The sequence below is a fragment of the Alternaria novae-zelandiae genome (genome assembly GCF_023758075.1).
Source record: "Alternaria novae-zelandiae strain BMP 2774 chromosome Unknown scaffold_32, whole genome shotgun sequence".
NCBI classification, from domain to species: Eukaryota; Fungi; Ascomycota; class Dothideomycetes; order Pleosporales; family Pleosporaceae; genus Alternaria; species Alternaria novae-zelandiae.
The window spans coordinates 57,512-71,382 of record NW_026056992.1 but is presented as its reverse complement, the minus strand read 5'-3'; the positions used below and the strand labels follow the sequence as shown (position 1 = coordinate 71,382).

General features: G+C 53.5%; 5 protein-coding genes across 5 annotated transcripts; 4 read left to right on the top strand and 1 right to left on the bottom strand.

The window, feature by feature from the left end:
• Positions 1 to 1,245: 1,245 nt before the first annotated feature.
• On the bottom strand, positions 1,246 to 2,896 carry J4E88_010324 (uncharacterized protein; the record flags this gene model as incomplete). Its single annotated transcript, XM_049403917.1, has 2 exons — positions 1,246 to 1,275; positions 1,352 to 2,896. 2 exons carry the CDS (start codon positions 2,894 to 2,896, stop codon positions 1,246 to 1,248), a joined length of 1,575 nt encoding a protein of 524 aa, XP_049250289.1.
• A 1,448-nt stretch (positions 2,897 to 4,344) lies between these two features.
• J4E88_010323 (uncharacterized protein) lies at positions 4,345 to 5,584 on the top strand (the record flags this gene model as incomplete). The annotated part of the gene is made up of 2 exons (XM_049403916.1): positions 4,345 to 4,637; positions 4,687 to 5,584. 2 exons carry the CDS (start codon positions 4,345 to 4,347, stop codon positions 5,582 to 5,584), a joined length of 1,191 nt encoding a protein of 396 aa, XP_049250288.1.
• A 356-nt stretch (positions 5,585 to 5,940) lies between these two features.
• J4E88_010322 (uncharacterized protein) lies at positions 5,941 to 6,924 on the top strand (the record flags this gene model as incomplete). The annotated part of the gene is made up of 1 exon (XM_049403915.1): positions 5,941 to 6,924. One exon carries the CDS (start codon positions 5,941 to 5,943, stop codon positions 6,922 to 6,924), a length of 984 nt encoding a protein of 327 aa, XP_049250287.1.
• A 742-nt stretch (positions 6,925 to 7,666) lies between these two features.
• ACU8 (Acetyl-CoA hydrolase) lies at positions 7,667 to 9,668 on the top strand (the record flags this gene model as incomplete). Its single annotated transcript, XM_049403914.1, has 4 exons — positions 7,667 to 7,809; positions 8,120 to 8,362; positions 8,418 to 8,901; positions 8,952 to 9,668. 4 exons carry the CDS (start codon positions 7,667 to 7,669, stop codon positions 9,666 to 9,668), a joined length of 1,587 nt encoding a protein of 528 aa, XP_049250286.1.
• A 997-nt stretch (positions 9,669 to 10,665) lies between these two features.
• J4E88_010320 (uncharacterized protein) lies at positions 10,666 to 12,068 on the top strand (the record flags this gene model as incomplete). Its single annotated transcript, XM_049403913.1, has 4 exons — positions 10,666 to 10,672; positions 10,760 to 11,214; positions 11,266 to 11,533; positions 11,581 to 12,068. The coding sequence occupies 4 exons, from the start codon at positions 10,666 to 10,668 to the stop codon at positions 12,066 to 12,068; spliced, it is 1,218 nt and encodes a 405-aa protein (XP_049250285.1).
• Between the last annotated feature and the right edge of the window lie 1,803 nt (positions 12,069 to 13,871).

Sequence of the window (13,871 nt, the reverse complement as noted above, 5' to 3'; positions counted from 1 at the left end):
CGACAAGATGATCTGCCGCAAGTGCTACGCACGCCTACCACCGAGGGCTGTCAACTGCGTACGTCATGAGAAAATATCTGCTCCTTGAACCAGGAACGGTTGGGGTATCGGACTTTGACTAACAGCACAACAGCGCAAGAAGAAGTGCGGACACACCAACCAGCTCCGCCCCAAGAAGAAGTTGAAGTAAACTACTCGCCTCTATCGGCGTCTGGCGAAGAGAGCAACGGGGTCGGTGGAAACGAATTGCAACGATTGCATGCGATGGATATGAGGGCTAGGTCGCTACTACTTCTTCCACGGCACATGGCATCAATGGCGTGCTTGTCTTGTCTCGCATCTGAGACTTTATGAAGGGAATCAGGCATGTAGAGTGAATCGATCAAATTCAAACACCACCAGCTTCGACTCTATTGTTACCCATATTGCTTTGTCGTATTGCGCATGTTCGACAGCCTTGCAACATGTCACGTGAGATCGCGTCACGAGCGTATTATTTCCGGGATTTATGACGTCACTGATCACACACACGATCTTCCGGCCCCAAACGCTTTGAAACGCACTGATGGATCTTTACTATCGAGCTGTGATGCTGAACGTTATATGCGCCTTAGATTTGGGACCGGAAGGCCATGCTCGCGTGCCACAAACAATCACATCAATAAGCGAGAGCTTTTTGGATTTTCGTTGTAATTGATCATAAAGAACATGGGATATACAAGTACAAAGATTTTTCTTGCTCGCATACTAAACAATCGTAGATATGAAATCGAACGTCTTCTCCACCATTGCTGATGATCGTCGAAATAGGTACCGTGATGCCGGGCCGTAGTGCCATTTCAACACCGTTCCACATTCGTCACTCTCACCGTAGACCAAGAGCGCCACCGAACGTATAGAGCAGACGCCGATCCAACAAATGTTTCGTATCCAGCAGGTAAAAGGAAGTACACATCATGTCTTGCTCTGAGAAGACCGTACGTGTAAACAAGAAAAGGGTAAAACTCGAAACTCCGAGATACAACGAGGAGCGTGAAAATGGTATCGTAACGCCTCGCTATGCATATAAAAACAGGGTAGAATTCAAGAAGTATAGGTAGTATGCGCGCGGTCGACGGAGGGCTCGGTGGCGGACGTGTGCTGTCTGGTGTGGTCGCGGCGGTGGTACAAACGCGGAAAGGAACGGGTATAGTTGAAGGGAGTTTGCCATCCGGAATGGCGTGGGTGATGCTAACAGGGAGGTGCTTAGACACGAGGCTTCTTCCAGTAATATTGCTATAAATGGTTAGCGATTGATCTTTAGGAAGACATTGATGAACACCGGGTGTGGGGGCTGGGGAGTGTGACGTACCTTGTGTGTCTTCCTTACAGACCGTAGTCCAGTGCTGCGTGTACCGGCGGTGATGGTTTCACGCCTCATCTGGTTGGTGTCCATCTCGGGGACGTAGTAGAACTCGTTCTCAAGCGGCTGGCCAGCGGCATCCTTGCCGGCACGAGGGATCTCACCAACACAAGGAGTGTCGTCTAGAATCCTCTTGAGCTCTTGTCTAGAGAGCTGAGGAAGGGGTGTGGATGCGCCATTGCCCTCTTCATCCTTGCCATCTGTGCTCTTAATTGCACAAGCCTTCAATTCGGCGGGAAGGTTGCTGTGGATGGCGGAGAGTGGCTGCGAGTGGATACGAGAGAACGCCAACTGGTTGATGACATGGTTCTTGATGGGCGACTCTTTGAACCGGATAGGCTCGGTAACTCGACGTCTGGGAGACGGTGATAGTAGTGGTCCGCGCATACGGGGGGCGTTGGACTGTGTCGGCGTAGCTGTGTTGAAAGAAGCCATGCCGTTGAGCAAGTTCTGACCGAAGGGTCCGAATGAGTGTACAACAGGGTCGTTCTCTTCGTCGTTGTCGGAGAAGTCGTCGGCAGCGAAGTTGATACTCTCCTTGGGGTCGATGACGGGACGAACTTCATGACTAGACCTGGAGCTTGGGAGGCCGGGGCGGATAAAGGTCTGGTCTGCAGAGCCTGGGGTCTTGACGCCAGGGCTGTCCACACTTGCATCGGCATCTTCGAACACTTGAACAGGACCGGACTGGGCATTTGAGCTGAGACCCGCAAAGACGGGAGGGCGGATAGGGCTTTGAGAGACAGGCGAGCGTGGAACGACAGGAGGACTAGAGGCCAAGTTCTCCTGGGTACGCGTACGAGTCGGGGTAGGCATGCCTTCTTCCTCGGATTCCCAGGAGAACTTTGATACAGGGATGGTCGGCCAGGCAATCATGACGCGGGTATCCTGTACATCCAGCATGATGGCCGTCTCGGGGTTCTCTGACATGTAGGTGTCTCCCTTGCTCAGCTCGAAGATGCGTCCCTTGCAGTGGATCTTCGCACCGTTCCATCCCAGACATTCAACCTCGATGTAGCCGTGCGGGTATGGCGGGCTTGGCGCGTGGTAGGCAGCTTGGACGTGGACGCGTGAGATGAGGCGGTTGGTGGAGAGCTGGTAGTCCGAGGTGTTGGAGCTGCGGCCCATTCTCACGACCTCGCCATCTGCGGGGAGGTCGACGGTGGGCACAGCACCGAGTGGGGTCCTCTCCGACAGAGCAGAGAAGGTTCGCTCGAAGCCCGGCCGGGCATGGCGGGGCGACGACGAGAGAATGTTGGTCGACGACGTGGGCTGGGGAGTCGGGTAGTACTTCAGCTGCTTGGGGAAGGTGGGCGAGTCCTCTTCGAACTTGCGTTTCGAGGACGTTGGGCGTGGAAAGGGCGATGAAGAGAATGGCCCGTCTTCGCCGAAGGCCGGAAGAAGCGTTGGGGTGGGCTTCCGAACATGGCCCGACTGCGTCTCTGTCGACTGGATGAGGGAGTGCGGCATCGCCTTGCTGGGTGAAAAGTCCATCTCGTGTGGGGAGCTCCTACGACGCGGTGCTGCTGGCGTGTCGAGGTCTATGGGGTAAGGTGGACGTGTCTCGAAGGAGACGGGCAGGCCGGCGGCTGCAGAAGGAGTGTTGGGAACGCGAAGATTGACACGAGGCGGTATGGGAAAAGAAAGACGTAGGTTAGGAGGAGGAGGCCATGAGGTCAATTGCGAAACTACGGGTCACGAACGCGATCATGGAAGACGTCGCGACACGCGGGTGTGGGTTGGCTAGCGTGATGAAGCTAGGACCGTCTTAAGAACCAGCACCCGACTTCACCACGCATTCCGCCCTTGCAATACGTCTTTTGTAACATGCTTTCAGATACAAGATGTCCTGCGTGTCTCAGCTAATCCGATTGCGTTCTTTTCCAGGCTTTTGCAGCGCTTCTTCGCTATACATATCCCAAAGTTCAGTCACGTCGGCCACATCCGTTCACCAGCCTCTGTGCACGAGCACAATTATTACGCCTATGACATACATTCTGTCCTCGGCTGCCACTTTAACTTGGTTTTCTCCGCTCTGCCAGCCCCTCTGCACTGCAGCCAATTCCACATTAATCTGCAATCATTGGTAATATCTACGCGCTGAGACGAAATCTTTCACACTTCCTGCTGCCCTAATGGCATACAAGTTGGTCACAGTAAAGCTCACGACTACGTGAAGTGAAGTGAATATTCCAAAAGCAATCTACACGCAGGCACTCAACGCGTACCGAGATCTTGATGTACTACGCGTTCTTGGGCTGCGATCGGATGGACCCACAGCCGTACGCCAATATCCAGATACAGGCAAACGTCACGCAGGTGAAAAGAAAAACTTTGTGCAGCAATCGATGCAGCTAACGCGAGAGCAAACACGTTCGTAACCAAAGTGGAGCGGTAGGGCCGACGGACGCGCGACAGTGGTATAGACGCGTCGTGAAAGATGGCCAGGCGAGCGCACGGTGATGGCGTTTCGGCTGGACCGTGTTCGGACTGGCTTCGATCAATCGATAACGAACACTTTTGTCTCGTGTGGGCAATCCAATATAGAGTTGATAATTGCTGCCGCGTCCACGGAACCTTAATTGTCCAGTCCACGACGGTGTGAACATCTCGCATCCACTTTTCTGTGACGGGCACAAATGGCCTCGGGATGATAGCCTGTGTACCCCTATCGCACATTGACGCGCTGCTCATGAAACGGCTGACGGCATGGAGACAAGGACTGAAATTGAAATCCATCGGCTGGTGACATTGCAAGGGTGAATAGCCTGTCGTGTGCTTGAGAATACTGCGACGCGACGATTGGCTCTGAGGAGCCCCGCATTTGACTTCCGGGCTTCGGAGAAACTGTGGCGCCGGCAAAAAGTTCGAAGGGAAAGTTGGACAAGGGTCTAGCCCAGAATTTCCAGCGACCAGCAACATCGCACCATATCACAGCAACAATGGCCAAATCCAAGACCCTTACCAAGAAGGTTGAGAAGGCGTCCGAGGCGCCGCTCACTACCAAAGCCACGAATGGCACGCCCTACCAGCTCGACCCGTCGCAAGTCGAGCGCGCGGCCAAGGCGCTCGTTGCGCACATGAAGAAACACGTCGAGGACAAGAAGGAGGAAGCACCCAAGAAGAGCTTGGCGGCCGATGAGGACGAGGCGGAGGAGGTCGACGAACCCATCTTTCTCAGTCTGGCGACGAAGAAGCAGATTGGCAACACCAAGAGCATGAAACCTCTGGCAATGTATGTTCGCGCATCGCAGCGCTTGCGCCACACAGCTAATATGTACCAGCAAGCTACCCCATCCCATCATTGCAAGCGATGTACGGATATGCATCTTCACCAAAGACCCGCAAAGAGCGTACAAAGACCTCGTCGCATCCGACGCATTCCCGGCCACCCTTCGCGGAAAGGTGCAGCGCGTGCTCGGTGTAGACAAGCTGAAGAAGCGATACAAGGCATTCGAGCAGAAGCGCGCGCTTCTCGCCGAGTACGACGTTTTCATGGTCGACGATCGAATTATCAAGATTGTCGCAGAGTGCCTCGGCAAAGTCTTCTACAAGAGCAAGTCAAAGCGCCCCATTCCAATCCGCCTTACTGCCGGCGCATACATCGACAAGAGCGCAAAGAAGGACAAGGATGCGAAGGAGTCCCAGAATGTGGTCGGCACACCGCAAGGTGTAGCAAAGGAGATTGAGTCTGCTCTCAACTCGACCTACCTCAGCATGAGCCCCTCCGCCAACACCTCTATCAAGGTCGCCAACCTCTCCATGACCCCTCAACAGATTACGGAGAACACTGCCGCTGTCGTGTCCGAAGTCGTTAACAAGCACGTCGGCCAAGGCTGGCGCAACATCCGCAGTCTGCACGTCAAAGGTCCCGCGACCAAGGCCCTACCCATCTGGCTCGCTGACGAACTATGGACTGAGTCTGAGCAAATCCTTGAAGGACCGTACCACAAGGCCATCACAGAGGGCACACCAAAGGGCAAGTCTGCGGAGCGCAAGAGAAAGTGGGATGAGTGGGAGGAGGAGATGCTCGACGATGAAGAGCTCGCTGCGAAGCAGGCCAGGAGAGAGGCCAAGAAGGCAAAGAAGACAGAGAAGAAGAGCTCGATCAGCAAGGAGAAGCGGAAAGCAATGAAGCAAGAGGCACTCCAGTCGGTACAGACGCCGTTGATTGCTGGTTAAACAATCCATTACAATCATCATTGCATGGCACGGCGCAATGTGTTGGCGTTCCGGCGTTCAAAAGATCTGTTTGACGATATGATAGTATACCACTGGTCGGCACATAGCAACATAGACTCTGTGCAACTGTTAGAATGTACATTTGCTTTCCATAAATCACGACGACACTGCCTTGCTCATGTCATGTTTTTTGCGTGGACGTAAAAGCTATGGAAAGCTATGACCATGTCCGGCTGTACCTGCCTCGGCTTGATGCCAACGTCATACAACGCCGCGTAGATCAGTGCGCGTCTCATATGCTCTCAGCTTGCGCCTCTCGAACCTCCACATTCCACTTTCATTCCATCATCGCCAAAATGCTTCACTTACTTCCAATTTCGACGCTCCTACTCGTAACGCAGGTGATCGCGTCACCGCTCGCACGCAGCGACTCCAAGCCTCTCCCACTGCTCATCTGGCACGGCTTAGGCGACAACTATGCCGCAGACGGCCTGCATAGCGTAGGCGACCTCGCAAACGAGACGAACCCCGACACATACGTATACTATATCCGGCTTGATGAAGATGCTGGAAGCGATCGAACAGCCACATTCTTGGGCAATGTTACAGAGCAGATTGCGCAGGTCTGCGACGACATCGCAGAACACGCGGTTTTGAGCAAAGCCCCAGGCCTCAACGCGCTTGGCTTTTCGCAGGGCGGTCAGTTCCTGCGTGGAATGATAGAGCGCTGTGGCGACAGAATCAAAGTCAAGAACCTGGTCACATTTGGTAGTCAACACAACGGCATCGCAAAGTATCAGCTTTGTAAAGATGGAGACTGGCTTTGCAAGGGCTACATCGGGTTGCTGAAATCCAACACCTGGGGCGCATGGGTGCAGGGGCACCTGGTGCCGGCGCAGTACTTCAAGGCCACGAACGAGACGACTGGAGAACCCACAGAAGAGTATCTCGAATCCTCCAACTTCATCGCCGACATCAACAACGAGAGGGTGCTGAAAAACGTCACCTACGCGAAGAACCTTGCCGCGCTAGACAACTTCGTCATGTACGTGTTCGAGGACGACACCACTGTCATACCGAAGGAGTCTGGCTGGTTCGCGTACACCAACACTACCAGCAACGAGGTCACGGATCTGAGGGATCGCGACATCTACAAAGAGGATTGGATTGGGCTCAAGAAGCTTGACGAGAAGGGTGGTCTGCACTTCAAGACGACCAAGGGCGGACACATGGATCTTGGTGACAAGGTGCTGAAAGATGTCTTCAAGACCTATTTCGCACCAGAGAAGACATTATGGGATGGTATCGTGGATGAGGTTCAAGAGATAATGGAGTTGTAGATGGGGAAATCATATGGCTAGCCCCACTGCGGTAACATGGGCGTGGAGTCGGGTTGAATTTACATGTATGAATACACACGCAGGTACGACGGGCGATAATAATTTCACATTTTCAACTCACATCAGATTTTGGGCACCACGACATGTTGTCTGCTAAGCATAGGATCAAGTAGCGATCATGTTTCCAGCCGTGCATGTGTTTGATTGTTGTTAAGAATATCTATGCATCATGTACGGTGAGCAGCTCTAGGAGGTGTCTTGAGCAAGGGGTATTCAAGTCGAAAACAACACGAAAAAGTGAGCTATTTCGTACCTTCTACAGCGGATGATCGGGATCGGACATTTTCTACACAGCGTTGAAAACAACCACGCAAACCAATAATCCTACGACTAGTCCTCCAATCATGGCGCATTCTTGCACGCACCTCCCCTCCCCCGACCGGGGTTTCGCGGCAGACGTCATGTTTGGGTGGGTCATCATGAGCATCAGCCCACAGCAACACTCCACGCCGACGCCGGTCGAAACGAGTCTAGTCTTGGCCTCTCCATGCTTTAAATACTCCAAGTCTCCCCAGAAACTTCAATTGACACGTCTCGCCCATCGCGGCTCCTCTCCACTCTATATTCCTTATTCCACGCTTGCGCTGAGCTTGACGCTCCACGAACAGCTACAGGCTTATCGATAAGCTACTAATCCGATCACGATCGTCACGGCGGAAGGGAGAAACAGCTGGAAGCAAAGATGTCGGTCTCAGCAGCATTGAAGAGCCGGGTCAGGAGGCCAAGCTATCTCAAGAAGATTGCGAAAGCTGAGGATTTGCTTCACCACTTCCCCAATGGAGCATACATTGGCTGGAGTGGCTTCACGGGTGTCGGATATCCAAAGTAAGCATTTTCATTTCTCTCACGCTACTTTATCGGCCAAGCTATGAGGCTCTTCGGGTACTCAAGGTAGCCCTGACTACGGTGTACGATGTCGGACCTACTTGGTAGTTCGATCTTGGATCCCGAGGTGGAACGGAAGTTTGGCAAGTGACGAAAGCCGAGCTATCTCCGGCTCCACAATTCGAGTCGCGCATGGATCAGGTCAAGACGAGCACTCAAGAGCCTTGGCCATGACTCTCGCCATACATGCCTTGATCTGAATGGCTCTGTCAATTAAGTTGGGCAAGTTCCTAGACTAACGGCATGGCAGGAAGATCCCTACGGCTATGGCCGACCATGTCGAGAAGAACAATCTCCAAGGTCAGCTGAAGTACAATCTTTTCGTCGGTGCATCGTCAGGTGCAGAGACTGAGAATCGATGGGCACGTCTCAACATGATCGAGCGCCGGTCGCCGCATCAAGTCGGTAAGGAGATCGCCAAGGGTATCAACAACGGCAACATCAACTTCTTCGACAAACATCTGAGTATGTTTCCCGTCGACTTGATGTACGGGTATGTACAAACATGCAGAACTCCACGAAGAGGAAACGATGCTGATTCCGAGTAGCTTCTATACATTGAACAAGCCCCACAACAAGCTCGATGTGACCATCGTGGAAGCGTCGGCCATTACCGAGGATGGTGGAATCATTCCAGGAGCCAGTGTTGGCGCATCACCCGAACTGATCCAGATGGCCGACAAGATCATTATCGAAGTCAACACCGCAGCTCCTTCGTTCGAAGGCCTACACGACATCACCATGACTGATCTGCCGCCGCGCCGAAAGCCTTACCTCATTATGTCTCCAGAAGATCGCATCGGTACACCGCACATTCCTGTAGACCCAGAGAAGGTTGTGGCTATTGTAGAGAGCGACTACCCCGATCAGACCCAGCCCAACGCCGCCGAGGATGAAACCTCAAGGGCTATCGCTGCGAACCTGATTGAGTTCTTGAAGCACGAGGTTAACCATGGCCGTCTGCCAGAGAACCTCCTGCCTATTCAGTCTGGTATTGGAAACATTGCCAACGCTGTTGTTGGTGGACTTGCCGTATGTTATCTTCTTGCTGGGTGGTTGAAGCTTGATGCTGACAGATACAGTCCGGTGGCGCAAACTTCAAGAACCTCAAGGTATGGACCGAAGTCCTCCAAGACTCTTTCCTAGACCTCTTCGACTCTGGCAACCTGGACTTCGCGACTGCAACTTCGATTCGTTTCTCTCCCGATGGCTTCCACCGCTTCTACGAGAACTGGGATCGCTACGCGCCTAAGCTGCTACTCCGCTCCCAGCAAGTCTCCAACTCTCCCGAGATCATTCGACGTCTCGGTGTCATTGGCATGAACACGCCTGTCGAAGTCGACATCTACGCCCACGCCAACTCAACCTGTGTCATGGGTAGCCGTATGCTCAACGGTCTCGGTGGATCCGCCGACTTCCTTCGCTCTTCCAAGTACTCCATCATGCACACCCCCTCATCGCGCCCCACAAAGACCGACCCAACTGGTGTGTCTTGCATCGTGCCCATGTGCACGCACATCGACCAGACAGAGCACGACCTCGACGTCATCGTCACGGAGCAAGGTCTCGCTGACGTTCGTGGTCTCTCACCCAAGGAGCGTGCCCGCGTCATCATCAAGAAGTGCGCACACCCCGACTACGTACCTATCTTGGAGGACTACTTTAACAAAGCGGAGTTTGAGTGCCTGAGGAAGGGCTGGGGCCATGAGCCGCACCTGCTGTGGAACAGCTTCGATATGCACAGGCATTTGAATGACCACGGCACTATGAAGCTGCCCAAGTGGGACTACAAGAGTTAGGAGAGGGGCATGTAGAGATAGAATATAAGTGTTTGGATGTAGAGAATGTACGCGATCGACTTACTCCAGTAGTAGTCCAGATGAAACATGACAATGTGAAACAGCAGATCAATCAGTTCATACGCGACCAATAACAAGTAAAACGGGATATATGCTTTTTATGGTCCTCGTCGTGTTGTGGACAGACATGCTCCTTCTACACTTTCAACCTCACGACTGCGACCATCGACGCTCTCGTCTATCCTGCACGACACCTTTCTTTCAACAACGGCATGTCGCGTGTTTGACTAGCGCGGCACCGGCGAGCATGTTGCACGCGGCTCGACTATAGGATCGAGCGATGATGCAGGTGGATTGCCTCTTCTGCAACTGGTACCACGGATGCCACCTCAGACGAGAGCATGACGTGGGCGTGGATGTTTGATGCAGGTGTCGAGCCGGAAAACTCTGCTCAGACCAGGCGTTTCCGTGCATATGGCATGGACGCGCTCTTGCCGCGAAAGTCGGAATCGTTCGCTCGTTGGGAAGTGGATTGCCACCGCTAGTGCTACCCGGACGTGGACGCGTCGGCTGGCACCATGTGACTGCGCGGCTCACAAGCGGCGTCAGGCTCTTGCAGATGAGCATGCGCCCGGCTCTGCCCTCTTCCACCACACCGAGACGCGACGCAAGAGCCTCACAGCATCCCTGACATCTCCTGCCACATTCTGCGCGCCTTTTGCGAGCTGTTCCGCGGTGCCCAACAAGGAACTGCTCCCGCCCGTTCGCGCGTCTTCCCGCTATCTCGCGTGCTGCGCACGAACACGGTCCACGGTGCTGCTACGACACGTCTCCGACCATCCAACTCCCACCGAGACCCGCCATTGGGACGTTTGCTACCCTGACATCCTTACCTGCATCTGCATTTTTGGCCCAGCTGCTTCCACTTTGACTGTGAATTGCACTCACAGCGCGAGTCGCTAGTTGCCTCCTACCCCGCCGCCACGCCCGCGAAACCATGATGCGTAAGTCGCGTTCCCCAAGCCGACTTAATTACCCCGGTACTCACGCTGCCATTGCACCAGCAGAACACGCCCACGCCACCCATACAGCAACTATTGCTACCGTAAACAACGCAGAGCCCCAGGCCTCGCAGGAATCAGTCCAGTCTGCTGTGTCTAGTACCTTCTCGGCACCGGCGCTTCCTTCCTCGTCGAGCAATCTTTCCACGGCCACCACTACTGAGACCGACCTCACGACCCCGTCCTCGACCAATGTAGCAGACCAAAGTAAACCTACCGAGGCCCCAATGCCGGAATCGTCGAGTCAGAGTACTGGTGGGCAGGTGCGAGCGGCACCACGCATCGATACCGCTGCTGCCAACGCGCTCCAGACTGGTGACACAGCAGCTGGTTCCATGCCACTAGAGTCTCCAGCAAAGAGCTCCAAGAGAACTGTAGATGGATCTCTCAAGAGCGCTGGGCTAGCGCCTGAAACTCCATCGGCGCCCACCCATTCACACAAGAGGAACAAGAGCATGGATACACACTCAGGTCGCATTGGAGAGGTGCGTAGTATAGCTCCAGGCCATGCTTACAGTCTGCTAACGCGAACGCAGCTATCCGCACAGCTCAAGACGCGTCTTTCCTACGCTATGGTCAAAGTCCAGAACGGCTGGGAGAAGCAGTCGCTCGACGAGCTGGAAGAAAGCCAGTCACAGCGTGGCTCGCCCAACTCTGCTCCTGGGAGGACTGACCATCTAGCTTTCGAATCCCCTGCTACCATCGATCGCCAAAGAAGACCGAGCGGCGTTTCTGACATCTCAGACCAGATGATCATGTCCCCGGCCTCTGATCCAACCCGGTCACTTGCAGGGACTCCAGCCTGTTAGTCGACCCCCAAAACTTACTCTAAACATGCTAACATCTGCCAGCCTACTGGCGACCAGGTACCCGCCCTGCTATGAACGCCGCGGCAAACCTCATATCCATCACTGGCGCACAACACGGCTATGGCCTCGCACCAGCCCCAACCTTCCAGAGTGGGCGAAGACGACGCTCCAGCGTCTCACACGTACCTCCTCCTCTTCTCGGCGCCAGCCAAAGGAAACACTACAGTGATGTAGGAGCGGGTCCACGGTCACCAGCTACCCCTCGAGCAGGCATCCTTCGCATGCCCAGCCAGCAAGCCGAGAAGGACGCCGTCGATACACTCCTCTTCATGAGCAGTCCCAACAACTCACAGCGCTTCCCAGCCGGTGGCCAACCAGCACCAAGTCCACTCCGAGCCGAAGCACCGCAACGACGCGTCATGTTCGAAGCATACCCACCACAAGACAAACGCGCCATGTACCAGCCATCGATGCCCGCACCGCCCCACCACCACCAACACGGACCGTACCCCGCGTACCCAGCGAGATAACAGTAAGAGCGTCTCCGATATGAGAATCCACTCCCCACCCCCTCTTCAACACTATTCTTACGGCTCGACGATCGCATTGCATGGCTGGCGTTGAGATACCCCACTGCACCTATGTTCACATTGTTACTGTCAGCCACCAATCTCCACACCGGACGCATATGTTGTTCATGCCTCGGATGCTTTGGGAGGTTGTATTGATATCGCTTGGCTCCCTTTCTTGTATGAGCTCTGCTCCATTACGCTTGTTTACTTTGGCTCTCTGGCTATGGCGGTTGTTGGCCTCGAGTAACATTTGTATGTTTGAGCGTGTGGATATGTTATGAATAGGTATTATGATTGTGTAACGAATAGATGATATATGTATATTCTGATGTGCGGGCGATGGTGATGTGTGGGGTGACTGTGTGACGGTGTGACGGTGTGTTGAGATGGGTGCATGGGACTGATGGAGTGGGTTGGTTAGGGTATATGTGATTTACTGGACAGTAACAGTGCCGGATGATGCAGTCGTGGGAGAGAAGCTTATAGTTTAAGACATAGGTACAGCTACAGCGCAACAAGCTTACTGCGTTAGGTCGGAATTAGATAATGGCTTTAATTGTAATTTAGCTGCCGACGTTATGACAACATGAACAGAGGTCGAAGCCAAAATCCTCGTTGAAATCGCCATGTTCCGAAATGAGAATGCAGGGTGGATGGTTTTCCTTGCCAACTATGGCTGCTTCCTCTTTCAAGGCTTCCTTGAACTCGGTATGGAGATCGTTTTCAGAGACCAAGATGATGTCGTTGCGGAAGCTATGTGTAGCGGCAGGTACGACTGCTGAATACTGTATACGGATGCCTCATACCCCCGAAAATCTTAAACAGGTCTGCAACCTACATGGAGATGCAAACATGCAAAGCAGATGACCCAACGCCGATGTAGGCTCCAGGGTGTTCCAACTCATGCACTGAAGCTCTCGACAAATACGCTCGGATCTTCCATCATATGTCGAAGAGCATTCCAGTTAGGCGCCATAGCCAAAGTTAGACTTGCTGGGGAACCGAAATGCTCAATATCCGCTATATTTCATGAGGAATGCTCTGCAAGTTGCGTTTGAGTGCATTGGGTGCATTGGGTGCACAAGCTTTTTCCGGCTCGACGGAAAAGTATGGCTTGGTTGTATCTACCAATCCACGACGCCTTGCCCTTGTCATGCGCAATTTGCAGGCAGCATAATAATCGTGAAATCACATCGACTGCATCAAGAGCCGTTGTACTAGATGATAGGGGTAGGTACCGTAGAGAAGAAGTAAACAGTACTAGCGGTAGATAGCCAGTTTCAAAGTGCAACGAGCAATGCTCTAGCAGGAAACATTACCAGACCACGTCAATGTCGAGAAGATCGGCTTCTGTGTACTGGAATGATATGTCATTGGCAGCGATCGAGGCGAGGGGTAAACGCATGTGTACCACGCCGCCTGCCGCTACGTCACAACGCCTCGTTACCCCAACCTTGAGCATCAGCCCCAATACCAGAAGCGCCGGTGATACCTCTCAGCAACTCGCTCCACCAAAAAGACATGTCCAGCGAAAAGGTTGCCGCCGATAGCACTTGCGACATAACCACCGAAATCACCGAACGCTACTCCGTCTTCACCGAAGCCGAAAAATGGTGCATCGTCGCACTAGCATCGTACACAGCGTGGTTCTCCACGCTGAGCAGTTTCATCTACTTTCCAGCCATTCCCACGTTATCGAAGGAGTTGGAAGTTTCTATCAATAAAAGTGACTTGACCGTGACAACGTACATGGCAGTCGCT